General features: G+C 44.6%; 4 protein-coding genes across 4 annotated transcripts; 2 read left to right on the top strand and 2 right to left on the bottom strand.

Annotated features, from left to right (window-relative positions):
• Nucleotides 1–938: 938 nt before the first annotated feature.
• Nucleotides 939–1,461, bottom strand: KD926_000719 (uncharacterized protein; the record flags this gene model as incomplete). The annotated part of the gene is made up of 3 exons (XM_053104529.1): nt 939–1,074; nt 1,125–1,142; nt 1,196–1,461. The coding sequence occupies 3 exons, from the start codon at nt 1,459–1,461 to the stop codon at nt 939–941; spliced, it is 420 nt and encodes a 139-aa protein (XP_052952194.1).
• Nucleotides 1,462–2,071: 610 nt separating this feature from the next.
• Nucleotides 2,072–5,143, bottom strand: KD926_000718 (patatin-like phospholipase family protein; the record flags this gene model as incomplete). Its single annotated transcript, XM_053104528.1, has 5 exons — nt 2,072–2,966; nt 3,016–3,042; nt 3,094–3,145; nt 3,192–3,632; nt 4,123–5,143. 5 exons carry the CDS (start codon nt 5,141–5,143, stop codon nt 2,072–2,074), a joined length of 2,436 nt encoding a protein of 811 aa, XP_052952193.1.
• A 6,132-nt stretch (nt 5,144–11,275) lies between these two features.
• Nucleotides 11,276–13,916, top strand: KD926_000717 (uncharacterized protein; the record flags this gene model as incomplete). The annotated part of the gene is made up of 2 exons (XM_053104527.1): nt 11,276–11,989; nt 12,084–13,916. 2 exons carry the CDS (start codon nt 11,276–11,278, stop codon nt 13,914–13,916), a joined length of 2,547 nt encoding a protein of 848 aa, XP_052952192.1.
• Nucleotides 13,917–14,266: 350 nt separating this feature from the next.
• Nucleotides 14,267–16,032, top strand: KD926_000716 (FAD-binding domain protein; the record flags this gene model as incomplete). Its single annotated transcript, XM_053104526.1, has 5 exons — nt 14,267–14,503; nt 14,809–15,517; nt 15,561–15,622; nt 15,670–15,835; nt 15,881–16,032. 5 exons carry the CDS (start codon nt 14,267–14,269, stop codon nt 16,030–16,032), a joined length of 1,326 nt encoding a protein of 441 aa, XP_052952191.1.
• Between the last annotated feature and the right edge of the window lie 6,341 nt (nt 16,033–22,373).

Genomic DNA, 22,373 nt, shown 5'->3' with positions numbered 1-22,373 from the left:
TTTCCAGTCGGCTTCGTGGTACCTATTTCAGTCATTACTGTCGGCGAGTGAATTTTAAAGGGCGTGTCACCCACTGCTTCTGCATTACATGGTAATTTTGTACCAGTGATTGACATGACAAGCAGGATGATTCCGGATGATACTCGTAGAGTGCATCCCGTCGGGAATTAGTGGCCGTGCTGCCTCTTCCGAATGCGAGCCGCATCGCGTTTAATTGGGAGTTAAAGAGACGATTGGAAAGATATAATATGACCGAATCCTCCTGAGGCACAAAAGGTTTCTTGGATGGTCTCTGGCACGGGTGCACTTGACAAAAGTTGGGATGCATGGACGAGACTAGATGTGCAGAGATGGTCAACAATATACTCCAGTATAGGGTCGGGTGTGGTACTTTTTTTTCTATCCTGGCCATGAGGAATTAAAACTGGGCTCGACCTCTTTGGATCCTCATTAAACTTATTGACGATGAAGGAGATATCCATGATAGCTAGAAATATTTACAAAGGGATCAAAACATCATGTATAGGCACCCCTTTGATTGATAATTGTGAATGAGTAGAGTATAAAAACATGAGTAGAGTATAAGAAGTGCAATTAATAAGTGGCTCTTGGAATTTTCGTTTAAGTGAGCTAGTGGGTAATGCAAGCGCCTAATTTAGTACAAACTCAAAATTTGGAGGCATCCCGTGCTTTTCCTATTGAGTAATAGTGCAAAGATCTTTACCTAAACAAAGTTAATTTCATTTTCGCCCTGAACTAAACTTAGAGATTCTAAAGTAAGTAGATAAAATTACTCGCTATTTTTTGTAGCCATACCGCCAATGAATGGCCTAAGATGCCTCTCATTTAGCTAATCGATGTGAGACAAGAAAATAAAAACCAGTCACTCAGCGCGATACAATACAGCCTTACAGCAACAAAACACCGTTATTGAACACTCAAATCTCCTCATCCGCAGTAAATACAGGGCCTGTTGGGGTTTCCGGTCCATCTCCGAGCTTGTCAAGTGCTTCAGTAACTTCCATCATCCAGGGCTGCAAGTGTATTAAATATGCCTTCAATTGCTTCAAAATACTGGTAACGGGTTAGTATAGCATTGAAAAATCTATACAACATCGACTCACGTTCTCATATAATTCAATCTGTATGGCAGTTAGACATACAGCTTAACAAAATACAGAAGGCCTCTTCTTACTCTTGCTCCAGGTCGTCGACACGAGACTGTAAGGTTTCATGTTTGGTCATGTCTGCGCCATCGCCGGTGGCTTCTTCGAGGACGGATGAAAATTCATTGCCTGTTACTGCAAAGGAAGGAGCATGGTCGAAAGAGGCACTGTTAAAGCTCTCTATTCCAAGGCTTGAAGGATTGATACCTAGGCCATATGGTGAGGTTGATTGGGGTAGATTGTCCAGGCTTTGAAGCAGGTCCATGAGCTGTTCGTCCGTGAATTGTGCTTCCATTGTGTGAGCTGGGTGGGTGAAAGGAAAGATGAATGGTCTGTCCCACAGAGCCAACGTTTTTATACGTGGGAGGGCCACGGTTATTTCATAGAGAAACTATGGCCGACTAGGCGATAACATCCCTGGCCCTAAACTCTTGGCCTCGTGCGGGGTATGACAAAAGAAATATTACAAATATAAGAGCTACCACTCACTAAAAAGAGCAGTACAATCTGGGGGCCGAAGACACATGAGTTTCTTGTTTGTCACATCCTGTGTGTTAAATGGCGATGCAGGCGATTGAAAAAGGCAACGAGTATAGAACGGACCAAGTACTGGATAATGTACGTCAAATGATCGAATCAAAGAACGAAAGTGCCTAACTACAAACAGGCGGATACAAGCCTTGTGGCCTACGAAAGTTCTACGCCAAATTTAATCGCTGAGCTACGCAGGGCGCGCTTGCTCCTTATGGAGGACCAAGCTTTAATTGAAACGCTACGCCAACAAAACCACGAATTGAGAGAAACGCTGAATCAATCCAATTTTATGTTGAAACGGTGTCGTGAACTTCTGGGAAGTGTATTGAAGTAAGGAAACACTTGTGATTCAAAGAAAGGATTAAAACCCGTCAAATGTATTTTCTTTTGTTTCCTCGAGCACTTGTGCTACAGGCAGGGCAATCCACCTGTAAGGGAATACTGTGATTCGCAGAGCCAAAGGGACAGTTTAGTTGTTGTTCATCAATGAACCATTGCATTTTGTTGGGAAATGCACTCAATCGTCGCGTAGCAGTACCGAGCCTTAGCGATAATGTGACGACTTCCTCGAGGTCACGGACGACAAACCGAACGGGTAATGAGTATCGATGACAGACTTGGCAAATATCCTCGGTAGAAAGGGCCAGTCCGAGGTTTATTTTGTCTTTAAAAAACTCTATTCTTCCCGGTTCGATCATAGATAGACGTGTGATCAGAGCCTGTGCCTGAGTGCGACACCGAATCGTGCCAGTGCATTGAATTAGACCGGCTCGGTACTCTGGTACGGCGTCTAGCCGGAAAAAGAAACATGAAATAAGCAAGGCCGTAACGGCATCTTGGTGGTTGTTTGGATCTCCTGGGTGTTTTCGAACTTGTTCAGATAAATCATCCATACACTCAGTATTGTCCATCGCTGGCAGGCCATCTGGAAAAGACGAATCAAACCTAAAGTATCCTGCGCGCGCACTATCGTCAAGAAGCCCCACGAGCTCTCTCCACGTTGTCTGGCCATCAAAAGACGACCTCAGAGAGCGATATACACGGGGTACCCATCCGTCGACGAGAATATTGCGGAAGCGCGAGGCTCTTGGGGATACATTTGCAACCTCTGATCCTGTTCCCAGAGAAACTAGGATATCAGGATCAGCAGTGTTTGGCCACAAATGCCGAGCTTCAGACAATGCCAGATTAACGGGGTTATTATGCCGTCTCATCCCACCATCTTGAAAGGTGCCTAATCCAGGTATATCAATTGTTGGGAAAAGTCTGTCAAGTCTCAGTTAATGATGTTCAAGAATGAGTGCTATGTACTTACGGTGGGGCTGCTGCAGTAGCTCGAGCACTGATTCAGTTTAGCTATCAGTTATGGACATGCTTTGGAACGTAAACCTACATTTCCCAGACGAATGGCTCGCTTTCAAGATCTGGTATGATTCTTCCGTATGCTAAAATAGTCAGCAATTTTCTAAACCATATGCAAGCCCCATTTACCTGGCTCCAGCCTATGCGGCGCTGCTCCATTATAGTTTGCGAAAATGTACGGCGCTCCATCTCTTATGGAAGTTGCTGTGACGGCAACTTTACCCGAGGATATAAATGACCTTGGAGCATCAAACAATCGCCTAGACTCCCCAAAGTGCTCCTTGAGAGTATGTTCAAATGCAATTGTGTCATAAGCTCCATCGGCCAGCCAAAAACTCAGATATCGCTTTCTTCGTGCGGGAGCAAAGATCTTTCTTGCCATTGCGCAAAAGAGAGCCTTGCATTGGGAAATGTGCATGGCGAGAATTGTTATAGTGAGAACAATAATACCCCCGGAGCTACTGCCGACTTTAAGCTCGAAAAGATCATTGATGGGGAGATCTGGGCCAAGGAGCTCCTGTACTATCTCCAGATTCTCCAGGGGAATAATACCGCGAGGACCTCCACCATCTATAGTTAAAACCCGGGGAGCAGCGGTTGAAGGTTTCAGCCTAACAGTAAGGCCTTTTGACCCTCCACACAGGATGCACACACGCATGAGATACTCGCACTCCATATGTGGAGAAGGCTCGCCGAATATCTCTGTACACGTATCACAAAATGTGTGACCGCAACTTTGGGGGTGCTCTGGATTTCGTCGTATACACCACAAACAGGTTTTGTTGGACCGCACCCAACCCCAGTATTTGCTTTGGCTTTCGAGATTTCGCTTATGGATCTCAGATGATGAAACCGACTTCTTGGTCATCCTTTCGAAGTGTGCGCTGAAGTAACTTTCTATTTTACGACACTGGACATCCGCAAAGACATCGGTGCTATAACAATGCCGCAGTGCAGTGTAGCATGCTTCGCGATATAGAGTGTGGAACATCATAGTTGGACAGAATCCTTGATAGTATTAGCGCAGGCAACCCCCAAGGGAAATATTCAGGACACAAACTATGCATCCCTGGAGGGTAGGCATCCATCAGTATCGCAGAGGCGATGTATGATGCGACATCATCGTATGGGGCACGGCTTCTATTCCCAAGAGCGAAAAATTCAACCAAGTGCGACACAAATGACCCATCAAGAGGGTTTCGCTGCCTTGATGCGTGAACAAAGTTGAAAGGCAAGAATAAGGCAGTAGTAGAATGTCTTAGCGAAAGCTCAAAGAAAGCGTTCAGGTGGGTTGCAGAGAATAAAGCGTGCTCGCAGTCTCGATAATTACGCGCTTCGCGAAGTGCATGAACCATGTCGCTCCCAAGTCTCATGTAGCGGGCCTCAGGGGATAAACCGGGTCTGCGCAGGCGAGAAAATTGGATATCACTGAAAACAGTGAATAAAGGAACCTCACAAGCCTCGATGAGGCTGGACAGAAAACTTTCTTTTGCCTCAGATGAGCTTGCTGGGCTTTGAATATGGTCACTCGCAACAATAATGACTCTGGGTCTAATTTGTGCGATAGTAGAGGCCGAGCCAATTTTGGCCCATGTCAACAAAAGTTCCCAGACTTTTTCAGGGCCACCGACATCATCCGCAAAAATACAAATAACATCCACGAAGAGGAATAATACTCGCGAAAGTACAAGGTCATGAAACGAATATTCTGTTGGGGGTAATTCAACCGGGAAAACTTGTTCCTGGTGACAGATATGTCGGTGATCGGATGCGGGCAACAGTGAATGATTCAGCGGGTCGCAGTCAGCAAAGAACCGAGGATGCGAGGAATGCCATGTTCGGTTATCTAGACGCAGATTAATGAAGTGATGGCGGCCCTGTCCGCGATAATTGCTCCCGCACAGCTGGCGCAATGCCTGGTTCTTCACTTGTCGCCCCATAAAGAAAATAACCTGCGGCAGTTGAATTGAGGGATTGGGCAGCTCTCCAGTCAATTGCGCAAGCCGGGACCCATAGTTGATCTGTGGCACAGCCCTCCCCTGGGCCAGGTCGATCCAAGACCTATGCTCGCACTTTGACATTCTGCTGGATGTTTGGTTTGGGAAATTGTAGAAAACTAGAGATCCTTATATCATGAAAACACCATGCTTTTTCTCATTACCACAGTTTTCAAAAATATGGTAAGAATGATTGCAAAAAGACCATTGGGCCACACCCATCTGGTACCGTGGCCTAGCAAAGTAGCACTATCCCACTTTGATGTATGTGCTACGGTGAGCTACATCGGAGTATACCCCAAATACTTGTGTCTTCTGGTGTTTGATTGACATTTATCTTTAAGTACGCCTCTCGTTTAAGCGCCCCTTCTATCTCAATTTAGACAAGCTGATGCGTTATTTCAAGACACCAGCGAGGTTCCCCCCTCGATAGTCCTCGGTAACAATCCGTGGGCAACAAAAAATTCCAACACAGTCGTAACTTCCATTTTGCAACCGCGTAATATATTAATATTGAAGTGGCAGAGTGGAGGACATTTGTAGACATGTAATGTTGCCTTTCAATTCTAGCTTGTCTAATCTTCGCTGTATGAGTGGACTTGCGCCAATGCCGATGGACGGAAATGCAAAAGGACTGCAAGTAGTTCCCGAGCACCATGAGCTGAACGGGGTGACATTGACCCCAATCCCACGCCACTCACGAGTAATATCGCCGCAGTTGTAGCCGCCCAAACAGGCAAAGCACGGGATGGCTGTATTATCCATGGATTGACTAGCCGGCCCTAGCGCTTAACGTGACCACTCCTTGCTGCGGCGTACCGACGAACTTAATATCGGTTGGCCAGCGGCAGTTCCGGGAAAATAGACCCAGTAAATTAGCTCGGAACTAAGCTCTTGTTCCCTTTAATGACTGCGCTTAGGAGCAATTGGGGTCGCATAACTACGCCGTACAAAACAGACCCTTGTTCAAAGGCTTCTCACCCCTTCACGCAGCTTCGTAATTGTTAAAGTAGCCGGATTCCTTTCTCCCGTAGTTATTTAAGGCACTCACAAGAGCGTAAAGCGGTGATCCGGTAAGACTGACAACAAAGGCAACATGTGTGCGGTCCAGTGGACTCAGGAAGAGACTATTGTTGCTATTGTGCTCAACATGTGGGGAGTGCGTATGGATACCATTGCTACATTATTGACTAAAAAGAGTGCCACTTTAAGGGGCACCTCATTGTCCGGTCCAACGCCTTACACGCGTACATCAGGTGCTGTTTCTAACCGATTCCAACGATACCGCGAGCATCACCCAAATCTCTGGCAACCCGATCTGGGTAAATGGAACAGTACTGCTGTTTGCGATTTTTTGTTACGGCCTGACCTCGATAAAGATCTGATTATTACACTGCTCTCTTGGACAGATAGTGATGTTGAGTTAATCAAAGAGGTATGTTTGCTAGATAATTCCCTGGAAAATAACTCTCAGAATTCTCAAATCTTGTTAGCGCGCCGAGGTTGATCACCTGCGACCGATTGAGTCATATAGCGAGCTCATTAAAACCCTTCAGGTCTGTGTTTAGGGCACTATTAGTGACACCTGAGACTTATTCCATTATAGGCCCTGGGAATTAGCCACCTAAGTGACACGTTATCCGTGGCACTGGGTTTAGGGGAAGGCTCTTCCTAGTTACACTCCGATATTTGTACTTGTGAATTTGGGTTACATTTTATTTGTATCTGTTGTTTATCGCATTATTGGGTTGGCAATTGTGGACAAACTCATTCATTATTTTAAACCAAAACCGCAAGAAATGAAATTATAGGGCCTGCATACCCTCCATTATCTCATAGCGTTGGGTATTATTGAATTTCTCCTCTGAAATAGATATATCTGTGATTTGCTAGAAGATTTCCGAGTTCCCATATCCCACCATGTGGGTGACGACAGCACCCTAGGCAGAAGGGGTGCTCTCTGGCTTTTCTGCTGAAGGGCACGTATGCGAGAAATGTGGCTCCATGGCATGTAGGTGGCAAAACGAAAGTGTTATCGTGTGTGCTGGGGCCGAAACCGTGGCACTTTCAGACAAAACATGGCCTAAATTTGAATTATTTATACAGTTTCCTTGGATTAGTCCACTGGAAATTGATTGACTCTCCATTGAAGATAAACCACCACCCCACCACCCCACCACCTGCCAAGGATTACGGATATCTATTATGTCAACCTTTCAATTTCCTTCGAGCCGTCTTCACGGCCTGGACGGGGTTGAAATATTTGGCGATAAAGCCCCACACTTGTACCAGAAAGTCAATGGAGAGTTGCCGACTGTAGTGCGCACAACTTCGCACAAGAACCTGGTTAATATAAAGGAGATTCACCATTCGGGGACCGAAGCCTTTCTGCTTTATGATGAATGGGGTATTTCACTGGGGAACATAGCCGCTGCTTTCCAACTTGGTGAAGTAGAGGTATCTGCAATATGCAAACAGGTAAATTGAAAACTGTCTATTACTACTTCAAAGATTTGACCAAGGTCTAGGTTCTCAAAGGATTGGAATATGTCCACAACGTCCTTGGAATCTACCACGGTTTGATAGATCCAAAGAATATACTTATAACAAAAAAAGGCGGTGTGAAAATAGGTATGATAGCAGATAGAACGATACGATGCAGACTAATATATGGAATCTAGCGAATATTGGGAATTCTATGATGCAAAAGCCAGATCCTCAGGGAATGGCTCGGGATATTCAGGCTGTACGGCGCCTTGCCCGCGACCTTTTGCACATAAGGGATGACATTCCTTGCCAGAATTTCTCATCTCATTTAGCGAAGATATTCACCGATGTTGACCAAGGAGACAGCCTGGAATACATTTTGAAAGTAGGTTTCACATCCGTGCTTCCATTGTGGCTCGTCTGACTGAGATAGCACCCGTTTCTTCAAATTAGCTCGGGAGGGCGGTGCTTGCGGACACTGAGAAAGATATATTTGGTCAAGGAGCTAGCGACGGGTGGTAATGTTACTGTGGACTCGATCCTCTGTAGTCTCTTAAAGTGATTTCTACAGTTCCCTGGCAGGTTTTACATACCCATTTACAAGTTCTCTGCTTGTATGTGTCCGATGCAACTCTGTATTTGATCTGCGAGTGTGACACTATCATAAGTATATATATTTGTCCAAGGCTTAGTTAGTCCACAATGGCAAGAGTTTAACATCTTAACATAAGTAACACTGCAGTATAGATCAAAGTCGGCTTTACCACTTCACAGACAGTTGTCTTGCCTGGATTTTTTTTGGAAGAACGCCAATGTACCTTAAACTTAGTTTAATTAGTTATTTGACAGGATCACTCATAGGTTCTTTAAATATATGTTGTTACACTTCTCCCACCAAGATATCATCTTTCTTGATGAAATCACAGCAAGTCTATTAAATTTTCATGATCCTTTACCTGAAACCATTGTTTGCCTTGGAAAATGGATTAAAATCGCCTCAGGTCCACGGGAATGCTTCGCTAAGGTCGCTCTTTGAATAATACAACTTAATCTATACTTATCCCATCCACCAAATAACACAGATGCAGCTCTAGCCTCTTTTTAAAGAGTTCTTTTTTATTTTGTTTGCCTAGTTATGTTAATTAAGCGGTTCGAGGATTGCACTATACGGGCTCCAGTTAAACGTATCTCTCCATTAACTATGTAAGGCTGACTCTCTGATGCAAGGCTCTAGAGGGATACGGAGAAGATACTCTGGCATACAAGTCCCAGTATCAATATTCAGCTAGGCTGAGGATCATACTGAAAAGCATCCGCTGTCTGAAGCCTGTTTGTTGTAAGCCTGTGCCTTCATAAACATGGCTGTCGCTCATTGAAATATTTCAACATGATTGACCATAGAGTCCCTAGCGAGTCGGATGTAAGGCTTAAGACAGTTCGGTCCAGGAGATAGCTTGAGGAAATCATCCTGCTAAGGTCAGCATTACCCTTGAACAAGACGCCATACGCCTACCTGAAGGAGCTCTTCGGCTGTCTTTGTCTTGGTTTGCTCAACAAAACGACGAAGCATGGGATCCCACGAGGTATGAGTTAAAGATTCCTCTTTGCGTAGAAATGTTCTTGGCTCCAAACACTCTATAATCATTTGACCGAGTGACCGAACATCTCCTTGTACAGACCGTTGGTCCACGTCTTTTTTTAACATACATCTTCCTATATCAGCTAATGCCTGTCAGTTAAAAACCAAGTTACTCTAAATAGAGATGAAGGTTTGATACAACATACCGATCTTTACAGCCCCATCCATTGACAGCAACACAGTTGAGGAATTAAGCTCACCGTGCGCCAACCGCAGCGTTTTGTGTATATACACCAAACCAGAGAGTATCTCCTGGCAAAAAGCTGCCACTTCGTAAGGTTTCAGCTGACCGAAAGGTGTTGCAAAGACCCCGGACAGACACACATCCATGAGCTCATAGAAGAGGAATAGGACACCGTCATGGTGAAAGGCTTTTTGAAGAGAGACAATGTTTCTGTGGGATGTTTTTCGAAGCCTTGACAGCCATTCCTTGCTCTCGGTTTGGAACTCTCTCACAAACAGTGCCGTGAAATTGTTGTCATTTGTATGGACCACAAAGCCTCGACCGCCCAAGTCCGACTTGAACAATCTCTGGAAATCCTGCCAGGGATCACCACATTTTTTTTCCAGGCCGTCCTCTCGATGGGAGCTAGATTTGTGAAGTTTATTTTCAGTCCTTCTGCGATCGGTATTTTGATCTATGGCATCTGATCCCCTTTTAGAAGCTAGCTTGTAAGCCGTATTGGTCCGAGGGAACGACGATTTCCGGTTCTCTAGTTTTTGAATCTCCATAGTGGCTTTCAATTTCCATTTAAGGAAAAGAGGGACCTAATAGCTAGAAGAACGCGGCTTCAGACGGGAACGTTCTGTATTGTGACAGTATGATGTCTAAGTTTCGGGTAAGAACAGAGTGTCCGGCTTATGAAATACCCTTGAATGATTGGATACCACATAAATAGATGTTAAGAAGACGGTATTTCTTGTCCTTCACTTATGCAAGGTTACAGCTTTCCTCAGTGCTGATATATTCTCATGGAAACTTGTTTTGGTATGGGCGACTCTATTGCATATGCGAAGCCACAGTTTGGAACCATGGCTCTGAGTGCACACGGAAACTGGTCTTGGCGTAGTGAAGTAAGTGCAAAGTCATGGTTCTAGAACTATAGGTATACATGCATGACAGGAAAGTGCTGATTTGTAACGTACTTATGGAAGGACATAACTAAAGCTATTATAGCCATGCATCAGCTAAGTAATGTAATATGTAATATTAATACACACGCAAACAATCTGCACATACAGGGCCACGGTTTGAGAGTATTCCCTATTCTGCGTAGGCGAAGTTTCTACACAGATAATATCAATGCACACGCAGAGCCACAGTTTTAGAATATTTACAGGCGTCCATGCGCAAAATTTTACGCAGGTAATATTAATGCACACGCAGAGCCACAGTTTTAGAATATTTACAGGCATCCATGCGCAAAGTTTTCACGCAGGTGATATTAATACACGCGCAAGTAATTCGCTCAAGCAGGGCTACGGTTTCAGAGTATTCACTATCCTGCGTGGGCGATGTTTCCGTGCAGGTAATGCTAACGCATGCGACAATACTTTGCTCGAGTCAGGCCACAGTTTAGACTATGTACAGATATGTGTGAGCTAAATTTCTACGCAGGTGACTTTAATACATACGCAAGTGATTCGCCCATGCAGGACTATGGTTCTGAGTATCCACAACTATGCGTGAGTGATTTTGACGCGGGCGCAAGTAATTTACTCACGCAGGGCCATGGTTTTTATCAATTGCTTTTTTACCTATGTAAAAGTGCAGCGCTAGCGAGTAATTTGCATGTGCAAAGCCACATTTATAAAGCAATCATTGTCCTGTCTGAGCTAAGCTTCAACACATGCTATGTTAATGCATGGTCATGTACTTTGCACACGCAATTCTACAATTCCTGACAGCACATAATAGTTGTGACTGTGTGTATTCAACCCCTCGCATATTAGCAAGGTGGTAGAGTACCACAGTAGTCTTGTCTAGGACCACGGCTTTTTTCCCTAGACTCGTGGCGCCGCGTAGGTGATCAACATTCATATGTCTTTCTACGTCTTTACTAATTAGAAAATTTGAAGCTTAATCGAACATGCCAAATTCAAGCCAAGACCAGTTTGATATTGCTCGCGTGTGTAATAATGCTCTTGTCGGTACTGTCATAGTGCGAACATTAGACAGTCTGGTATTTGAAGACGAGAATGTGTACGGCACCCGTGCACCAATTGCAGCAAATGTTCGGCGTTTGTTACATCGATTTCAGAAAGAGGGTTGCCGCCGCGAGGACCCCCTCAGTTGGATACCTGCTGAACTCTCTCCTCAAGAACTGCATCATCTGCTGTCGTTGAACTCTCTCTCGGCCTTTGATAAAGATGAGCCCAGAGAGATCAAATTGCCTGAAGATGCAAAGATCTGCTGCCTTCAAGGGCAGCATCGAGTATCTGCAGCTTGGGAATGGCTGGAGCCTAACGACCAATGGTGGGTTATCAATCTCTTTGACTCCTCTAAACTCACACCGGAGGCGCGAAGACGGCTACGTGAGGGTGATAGCAGTTCTCGCGAATACAGCGATGGAGAAATATACAGGAATATCCGGTACTACCAGAAACAAGGCGACCAAAAGTCAGCCAGTGGTTGGCTAGCAAGGTGGTCTGAAAGCAAATGCAATGACTTCCGACAGCTCTACAAGCCGAACAATATTCTATATCGGACTGTGAGAGATAAGCTAGACGATCTTCTTCCCTTTGCAGGATTGTGGCCCCAGTGGCAGATGGGAACACATTTAGTTCGGGAGCACTGTGTTGAGGTATGGAATCATTGAATAATCTGCGCGATATAAACTGAAACTCAGGAAGGAATTTGCTGAGAATCTCACATTCTTACATAACGCTTGGATACAGCTTACACTAGGGCACCCCGAGTGGTTGGACTCGAGCACCGTGGAGCATCTACAAGGTCGCTTTCCAAAGCTCTCTAAGTTAGACCGCAAATACGTGGACTACGCCTTTCAAGAGCATCTGGTCTTTTCTAGTATAACCGACACACGCACAAGATCACAGTTGCATCAGGCAGCAACGGAGTTTCCACGCATAATCCCATCACTTAAAACCTTCCTTGAGAATGCCAAATACCTGAAACTAATAATGCAAGTGTTGAAAAACTACCTCGGTCCGCTGTTTAAGGGCACTTTAAGGGAAGGTATGAGAAGCTGTTACGTCCATCCTGACAATGACCGGTGCCCTATCCAGGTTTCCGAGAATACATTTATAGATACCACAATTAAGAACAATGACCGTGGATTTTTGTCCGCATACCGCCAAGTCTGTCTCTTTGCAATGCGGCATTTTTTTGGTTTGACTAACTCTCGGCCTCTGGGCCTGCATCGATATCCTGGATCCCGACAACAGCCTGACACCCACGAACTGTGGAAACGCTTCAACGACTTGGCCAGCAAACTAGGGTTTGTGAGCCCCAAGCGTCGCGTAAATCCTGTCGCAAGAGCTCGAAAACGCCGCTTTGGCAGTTTCAATGTCCGTCAGCCCGCTGGCATCCGGATCGTCAAAGAGCCACCCGAGTTCCTAGCCATTCATCAGTTCTTAACGCGGCTCCGTCCAGCAGATCTCTTTGAGTACTCCGAGTCCGTTCTTTTGGAAGAGGCTTCCAGAATTTGCGAAACTCTGACAAGATTGAAACCTCGCTCACTGGTCGCACAACAGCCTACCCGCACGACCGACGAGGTCGCTGAATTCTCACTCCAAATGCGCTGTGGGATAACGGATGCAGAGTCCTTCTTCGCCGACCAACCATACCTGTTTCTGAACAATATCTATGAGTCGAGGGACGAAACTCCTCGTGAAAATCTGACAGGTTTTGCTATTAAGCAGGACATGTTTATCGCATTCTTCGGTGATGGTACGGAAGATCACGATCAGGACATGGGCCGATCCAGTTGGAGGGTAGATGCCACAGTCGATACCCGGGAAAACATGGCTGCAGAAGATACATCAGACCCAATGTTGCTTTCAACTGCCTTAGTACCCCATGATAGGTCGCTCAATCTGCCCGCGCAGGATATGACCGTCGATGTCGATATGCATCTCAGCACGTTGGATAGCCAATTATCTATGGTCCCCACGCCCACGCCCCTCCTCAATGGCGTCATCGATAATTTCCCGCAACCAAGCACACCAAGCATGTCCTTAATACAGGCAGCTCCTGGGGTCTCAACCGACGTACTAGGCCCTGGTCACGAACTGTTGGCTTTGCAGGGAAACTCGCATTCGCAGGTTGGGCACATCAACAACCAACGGCGAGAATATTGCACCTTTACGGTTAACCTCTCACCTGGTGCTTTTCTCGCCCAGTTTAACGCACAAGTGAAAGCATCACCTGGATACCTCATATTTTACAATGTGGAAAAGAGAGAGATAGCCTGCCTTCTTCGTTCTTCGGGCCAACTGCAGGAACTATTGGTCAGTTTCGGAAATGTTCAATGGTATGCCAGACCCCAGCGCACAGGAGACTCTTTCGTCTTGGTTCCATTACCTATACCTCAAATCCCTGTCATGTTGGGACAGGATGTGGTTATTTTTTTCTCTACCAGACTCGACTTCCGCAATAACTTGCTTATGCCCGATGCAACCCAATTACCCAATGAGGCGGTCAGCATGCCGGCGTTCAACGAACAAATGCAGAATTGGCATATGGCCCCAGGAGAGATTGATATTGAGTAATGAACTTATCAATTCCGTGCCCGGGGCTTCGTTTCCTCGGCCTATATTCCTCTTTCGGATTTATAAGTCGATTTCAAAAATCATGTATTTACGAAGTGTACCAGTGACTAGAGATATGCGTCCAAATTTCTGAATACTATGACCAAATTAAACACCACATTTGTAGATAAATATTGCTCTATCTGTGGTCTTTTTTCCCAGCCTACACATTGGCCGGTCCTATTGGCCGAAAATAGACTTTATTAGAGAGCCACGATTGCGTGTAAGTCGAAACCGTGGTCGTTTGAGAACATAAATCAAGCCACCTCTCCCAGAACTCTGGAGCCCATCACACCTAGCCTTTCTCAAGCATGGATGTTCTGATGATTTATGTCTACATTGCCGCCAGTTTGGTGGCTTTCCTGCTCGTCCAAAGGTACCTAGTTCGGGGTGTCCGATATGTCATCAATCCTCGTCTGATTTACTTGTTTTCAAAACACCTGATTCTACCATACATATTCCGGCGGCGACGATTCTGGGGCCCGATCACTCGATTCGATGCTATCACTCGCACGATTTACTTTGCTGGAACTTTTGCATGCAACATAGTAGGAGTATCTGGCCTGTCAGCCGCTAGATCAAGGGCAGCTAGATTAGCTGTCTTGCACTTCATTCCACTTCTTGCCGTACCCCAGTTCAGCCTCGGAGCTGGGATAATTGGAATTTCTTTGTCAACGTATCAACACCTCCATCGCCTTTTAGGAGTAATGGCTACTATTCAATCTGTCATCCATGTTGCATTCTCCCTAAAAACCCAGCGATTTGATTTGCACAGTGCTTATCAACGGGGAGGCTTTATTGTCAGTACCCACACTCTGACTGTCCAATTGAAAACGTATTGATTGCCACGCAGGCAGGTGTTGCCATTCTGATTCTATCCTTAACAGTGCTCCCTTGGATGCGTCGTTGGTGCTACGAGCTGTTCACGAAATTGCACTGCCTCCTGAGTCTTTTCGTGGTGGTCACTGCATGGCTACATTTGAAACAGCGATTCGGTTTTGACGGAATTTGCCTGATTATCTCCGTTGGACTGTTCTTGCTGAATTCTGTCATCTGTGTGCTCTGTCAGACGTTCCGTAATGTCGTGGCTGGCCAACAGTTCGCAGTGTCTGATGTTATCAAACACAAGGATGCGGTTGAGCTAACTTTTCGGCCTCCTCGTCCTTGGAGAGCGCGTGCGGGTCAGTACGTTTATATCACAGCCCCAGGTCTTCGACCGCTATCCTTCGCTGAATCACATCCTTTTACTGTCATTTGGTGGGAATGTGACCCAGATGGTAAAGTCATCAATATATCTCTCCTTGCAAAAGCCGAAACAGGGTTCAGTAGGGCTTTGTATACTAGCCCTTACAGCCGCCTGCGCATCTTAATAGACGGTCCATACGGCGAGTCTTTGAATATACAGGGTTACACTTCTGTCGTCGCGGTTGCCACCGGAATTGGGATCGCCGGGCAGCTACCCTATGTCAAAGAATTTGTCGAAAGAAGACTCCCTCAAACTACCGGCCGACAGGCATCTCACAACAAAAGAATCTTACTGATATGGAGGCTTCAAGAAGAATGTGAGTATTCATCCTACATGAGAACTAAGCTTACCCCTTTAAGATCATGAGGACTGGATTGTTGAATGGATGGACAAACTCCTAGATGAAGATGAGAAGTCGATGGTAGGGAGAGTTCTTCGCTATTCTGGTATTGGCTAACTCCAGGTTAGGCTTTGAGTTATTCCCTCTATATCATGAACAAATCACAGAAGGAATACCAAGAAGGGGAGAAGGTTCGCATTTCTCGCCGTGGGACGGTATTCTACGGAAAACCAGATCTTGAGGGAATTATACATAGAGAATTAGCTATGTCTAATGGAAGAATGCTTCTGACTGGTATGATCGCTACTGAGTCCGTGGATTCTAGTTAACGCCTGGCAGTTTCCGCTGATCCGGATACCCGGGACGAAATCAGACGCTACGTTATAGATTCAGACGGAATCGATTTACATGAAGCCGATTACCAGCCACATGGTGAGAAAGGAGGATTTTGGGCACTACAGAAGCCTGTGAATCATTTTGGAATTGCGTAGTAACGCCCAGTGGAGCGTCTTAAGATGAGGTGCAAAGTGACAAGGCCTCCGTACTGGCAGGGGCAATCTTTAGGCATCATTGATATTGAACAGATAGTTAAGCAAATTAAGAAATTGTTTACCGCTAGTCTGCTTTCCTAACTTCTGGGCTCACCTCCTGCTGTTCATCTTTCGTTGCTAACAAAGGAAACAAAACACGAATACCTTCTCAAGGAACCACAACAGGATCAGATAGCATTCAGTCAGCCGTAAGAAGAGTTTTCTCTCAAACAAGTTCTAACACAAGTAGCTTTCTAGTCTCCGAGGGAAGGATTCGTTAGCTCTCATAGTAAGTTTTCCAAAAGTATCTGCACCAGTTGGGGGGCCTCATGCTCCTTCGGCAAGGTCATCAAGGGTTCCTAGAGTAAAAACATGTTGGTCTCAAGGCTGCCTGGTCAAGGGGGGCGAGTATACCTCATGCCACTGTACTGATTGGTTATACACAATGCCCTTTTCGCCTTCTAAAACAGGATATGCCACAGGACTATAGTATTCAAAGGCTAGATCTCTGCCAAGAAACATTCATTGGATATCAAGAACAGATGACAATGGCAAGAAGACGAGGCTAAGTCTCTCCGGGGGACTCACATGCGTCGGTTTCCTCGCATGATAGTCTCTCAGCCCCAGACCTTTTGATAGAGTTCTAATTATATTTCTCAAGGCACACTCCCGCCTCCTTATCGACAGCAATGCCTCATAGTATGCAGCTTGGATAGCATGTGAGGTCAGTCAATTGGCCGTCAAGAATAGCGTCCTACGTCGAGTGATTCGGATCTAACAGGGATCCTCTATTGAATGATAAAATTAGACATTCGAATGTAACCTTGAGTGGTTGCCTTGGACAGAGAATAGGTATATAATACTGGCTGAGATGCCCAGTATTTGAAAAGACCATTCGAATCAAAAACTTCTCGTGAACTCCTCTCTCCTCGCCATGTCAAACTCCCCTCTCCTCGCCATGTCATACTCCTACGACATCTGGTATGCTGAGACGGAGTTGCCACATGAACAGTCTAGATTTCATGCTCCTATTTTCTTGGACTCTCCTGATCTCCCTCGTGTCAATGGTCAAAACGAACAGCGGGAGATAAGAGGACTATCGGGTCGCGTACCTGTTCCTAGAGGAAGCATTGGTGAGACTCCGAACTACCTTGAATTTTATTGCCTTGCTAATCTTGTTTAAGGAAATCCAATTGATGTTGACGCGGAAAATTCAGACAGCAGCGGTGACGTTTACCGGAGTGATTCAATCGGTATGTTGTAACATGGACATCAATCCTGAGTTTTTCCTTACATCACTACAGACAAACCCATTATTCTTGATGGCAGTGGAGCAAATGATTCCCCTCCATTTGATCTCACAGGATCCCCCGGTTCTTCTATTGCTGGCAGTCTTCCAAGTGATGTTGACGTTCGCCCGGGTGATACAATCGGTATGTTGTAACATGGACATCAATCCTGAGTTTTTCCTTACATCACTACAGACAAGCCCATTATTCTTGATTGCAGTGGAGCAAATGATTCCTCTACATTTGATCTCACAAGATCCCCCGGTTCTTCTATTGCTGGCAGTATTCCAATTGCTTTGGCTCATGATGACAGTACCAATGATGGTAAGGGATACGCATATCTATCAATACACGATTACTAAAGTCATACAGATAATTCTCTTGCAGAGTATTACGAATGTAAGATTTGCTATTGCAAAAAAGTCGACCTGGTCCTAGGCTGCGGTCACCCCTATTGCTACGACTGTTTCAAAAGATTCTTTCATCAGTTTGCTCTTGAGACAGCCAGACGTGACAGAAGAGCTCCCCGTGAACTTCTAGAAACCCAGAGACTTAAGCCTTACTGTCCCTTCTGTCAGAGCACAATTGCCGGTCACTATGCTGGGTCTGGCGTCCTGCATCCCCTGGATGGTTGTTTGGTTTCCCTTGACTGCCCAAATTCGCACCAGGACTGTTTTCTTAAGGGCTATATGGTACAGGGCATCAGAATAAAGCCTCTGTAAGCTATCTTAACTATTCCCGAGCGATCTAGTTCCAGTTGAAATTTCATCAGTTCATAAATTTTTGATGCTAAGGGAGTAATTCACCGTTCTCAGCATCCAATCTATAGGTAATATCATCCAATCAATTGCCTTCACTAAGTATAAGTAGTACACTATTAATAGCAGCCACCCATATTGGATGCTATATTTAGTTGACAGTACCCTAAGCGCTCGGCCTGCTCTATACTTTATAAGATGACCCGTGACTCTACTACTTGACAGCTTTCTCTTTTTCCTATTCATCTTCACAAAAACCCATCAAAATGTCTGATATCCCAGGACTCATACTCACTTCCGGCCAAACTCGGGTTCAAGAGGTAATATGAACTACAAGAATTCTAACTAAAGCTAATGGTGGAGCAGGCCGACCTGATTCCGAATACATTCAGACATCCAAGCAACATGTCAACACCTGAAATATCCTCCCTCTTCCGCCGTAGTCATATAGATTACCTCCGACAAATCAACGGCAACACCATTCGGAGCATGCAGAGCGAACTAGAACACCAACGTCAAGTTATCAGTGGGCTTGCTGCTGTCAGAGACAGGCTTGTTCAAAAGCTTGAACAAGAAAGCGCATACCGTGCTATGGCTGACCAAGCGCTGGCTATGGAGCGAAATTCGAACCAAGACATGGCTACAACCATCGCCAATTTACGTCAAGAGATCTTGTTATCTCGAAACGCCTTCGTTGCCTCCAGAAAGTGCCTCGAATCGGAGCAAAAGCGACTACATGATATGGCACTAGAGCTTGATTATGTCCGAAGAAAGTTTTATCTTGTGGATAGTCTTGTTGATACGATGCTTCTCGAAGAGGATAGTAAGCTCGATTTTGGAGACCGCTCCCGACAAATCACAGATGTAATTCTTGACCTGGAATCTCGAATGGAAGGCAAGTATCGAGCACTTATGAACGAAAAAGATGCCCGCATTGCTATATTGGAAAGTAGTCGATCTTTTCCCGTCGAAAGCGAATCACGTTTGTTGGACACTCAGCGTGAGCAAGATTGATTCAGGCAGACAATATTGAAGGATCAGATTTGACTAGTTTTTGCCTTTATTCTTTTATTCTTTTTGGGGTATTCTATCTGTTGATATATTAGACTTGGTTTCAAAGCCTAGCAGCTGTTCGCTGTTTTTGGCTTAGCTCGGGTTACTTAAAAAGGCAAAGTACGATAGATCAACAATATTAAGGTTTGCCGTTGATAATCCGCGATGGTTAGTAACTATGACAGAAAGTTATTATTTAAACATAAAGAGTGCCAGTCGTCTAAGTATTTGTTGCAAAACACGGCAATGCATTTTACCACTATGAATCATAGATTCCTCACGCTGTATCTGGCCTCTCTGTCAGATGTAATCGGACTGGGTTCTCTAACAGTGGTATATCTTCTACAAACCATAGAGATACTTTAAGCTAACTATTTGAAGAAAAGCATCTACTGTCATTCAAACGAACACACTGTTAACATGCAAGACATTGTATCCCCAATAGCCTATCTCGAGAAATCCCCTTTTACCTGGAACTACAAAAAGGGTTGTTCAAACGTTGCGAGCTGGAAAGGCGCAGGGATTTTCTTATGCCATGAAGTAATGTTGTCGCTGCATTTTTTGGTTGAATTAGTTAACTAATCTTGTATAGGGATCAACTGCCTTGGTAGTTTCTTCACTGGAAATAGCCAGGTTAGCTCTGCAAGGCAAATGTGCATGTGGGATGTCAAACGCTCAAGTAGAGGTGTTAACACAGCAAAATATCACAGTGCTACTATCAAAGCCAGCCCAAAAATTGCAGAGACTTGCTTGAGCTTGCCATGGGATGTATATCTATGCAAGTATCAAATAACCACTTCCTTTATTAGTACAGAAGAGCATGTGTTAGACATAAGGTGTCGTCACTCGGTTTACTATCTGCCCGTTAAGTGTTGGCTCCTAGCCTTAATTTACAGTGTGAAATATAGACTTCGTAGCCTTACGTTGACTGCATTTTCTTCTTTTTATTGTGCTTGCTTAGCTCCTTCTCCACGCATTCAGAAATCTCCCAGAGGTCCTTCTCCCGGCCCGACTCCTGCATATATGCCAGCGTTTTGAATGCCCGGTTCCAATTTCCCGTCCCGTGTTTTATGCAAACGTTTGATACCGTCTTCTTCTTCGAACCTTTCTGCAAGCTTCAAACGTAGTTGAAGCAACAATTGTTGAAGTTTGGCCTGACTCAAACACTGTTTACCAGAATTGGTTGGGCATATAATAATCATTTGCGGGCCGTGTATGGATACTTCGACAGGGCCCCTTGCATTTTCTTTGATAAAAATGATGATATCAGGCCCAACGCATGTGTTCCAAGAATCTGGTAAGGCGCTTTGATGAATGTTCTGACAAGGACCAGGTCCAAAAATCGCTTTTGTTGTAGTAAGCTGGTACTGACCCACAATGGCGACAGGAACAGCTGGTATGTGATATGGGGAATCGGGTATAGACTTGAAAGTCCCAAAATTGATATAATTTACCATATCATCAGAAACCCCCTGCCACATTTCAATCGCATCATGGTAAGCCTTTCGTCGATCTTCATCCTGTAAGTCCTTGTATACAGGGAGAGCTGGCGTTTGGAAATTTTTAGCCCAATACGGACGGTTTAAGCCAGAGAAGACATAATGTATCGTGTCCTGTACTAAGGCACAGTTTAAGCCTTCAACCGCAATAATAACACCATGAGAGATGGGTAAGAGCTTTGGCGGTACTAAAGGATATGATACTTTGGCAAGAGCCGAAATCTCATCAAAAAGTGAATTTGGACTTGATTCAAGCTGTCCCTGGTATGTTGAATTTTCCATTAAGTTCGTCTGGCTAAAAATTAGAAGATGCAAATGATACGAATATTTATAGTGAAATACCAATGCAATGCAATACCAATAGATCTTCTCGTCATTCGGAAGGTATTCCCATCTCTGTACCAGTATCTTTTCCCTGTCGACTGAGTTGGCCCCGGGACTTTCTCTTTCGATATATCCACGAGAGGCAATAGAGAAAAGCATATAGGCTAAAATACATTCTTGTAAGTCATAATAGAAGCATATTACAAAGTTAGACATACCACTTGTACACTTCTGAGATCCATGAGCAGAGGACATTCTGGAACAGAAGTTAGGAAGATTAAGCAGTATGAGAATAGATTTCAGATATAGATGTAGACAACTTGATCATCTTATTTAACACGGAGGCGAAGCCCCCTTTAAATACACATCTAAGTGCCAAGAAAGGTACTAACAGTGGGCCAGCGTTCTATTTCGGGGTTGATGCTAGCTACATTTTCTGCGCTTGATCGTAAAACTTTTGAGATATCTTGAAGGTACAAACAATCGGGCTACCGGTCGTTTTCATGAAGAATTGCCATATTATTTACTAAGCCAATTACTTAACACATAAGACTGACTCACGCAGCTGGCTTGACGTTATAAAATGAACAAGTGCTCTCTTAAATAATCCAAATAGGTTCCAAATACTGTAGAAGCATTAGTTGGTCCTTCCCACTTAAGCTTGCCATGAAATGTAGCCATGCTCAGTCTGACTGAGTCTTGATTATCTGGTTTAATAACTTATTAATCAAGACTTCTTCTGTGGGGGCTTTCTTAATATAGCCTTGTCTTTCATAGTTCCAGAGTACACCCCAGCTTTAGCGTGTTAGAATAAAAGCTATTTTCCTCGTATAATCGCACTTACACCCAATTTGTACAAGTACACTTTTCTTGTACCATAAGATGCTCAGGAAGCCAGAGAGAACCTTTTAGCTCTTCAATTCCTGGACATTTATCTGTGATGACAAGCTCAATAACATCCAGAACTTTATCGGGTCTGTCCTTAATCCACTGAAGCTTGTTCTGCTCAAGGCTTGCACCGGAAAATGTGGAAGATTGACTAAAGGTGATAAGCCAATGTCCCATACAGGTTTCGGTTGAAATAAGTTGGGCAACAATAGCCAGCTTGGAGGACATATTAAGAGGAATTCAGGTTAGAGAAACGTAGTAATGGTAAAGTATAGTCCAATTTGTTGGCAGGGAACTGGATTCGGATCCCTTTTTATACTACGCCGAGTTGATTCTTGTATTTTCAAACACAATTGATATACTCGATTAGTGTGGCTGTACAAAAGTCCCAATCTCTTAGGGGTAGAATCCTCCAGGTTTACTCGTGGAGATATAGGTGGAGCGGTATTACTGATTAGGCAATTAATAAAGATGTAACTATAACTCATATA

Source organism: Aspergillus affinis (assembly GCF_023601865.1).
Source record: "Aspergillus affinis strain CMG 70 chromosome Unknown NODE_114_length_115191_cov_87_667443, whole genome shotgun sequence".
Taxonomy (NCBI): domain Eukaryota; kingdom Fungi; phylum Ascomycota; class Eurotiomycetes; order Eurotiales; family Aspergillaceae; genus Aspergillus; species Aspergillus affinis.
This window is presented reverse-complemented; position numbering and strand designations above follow the sequence as displayed.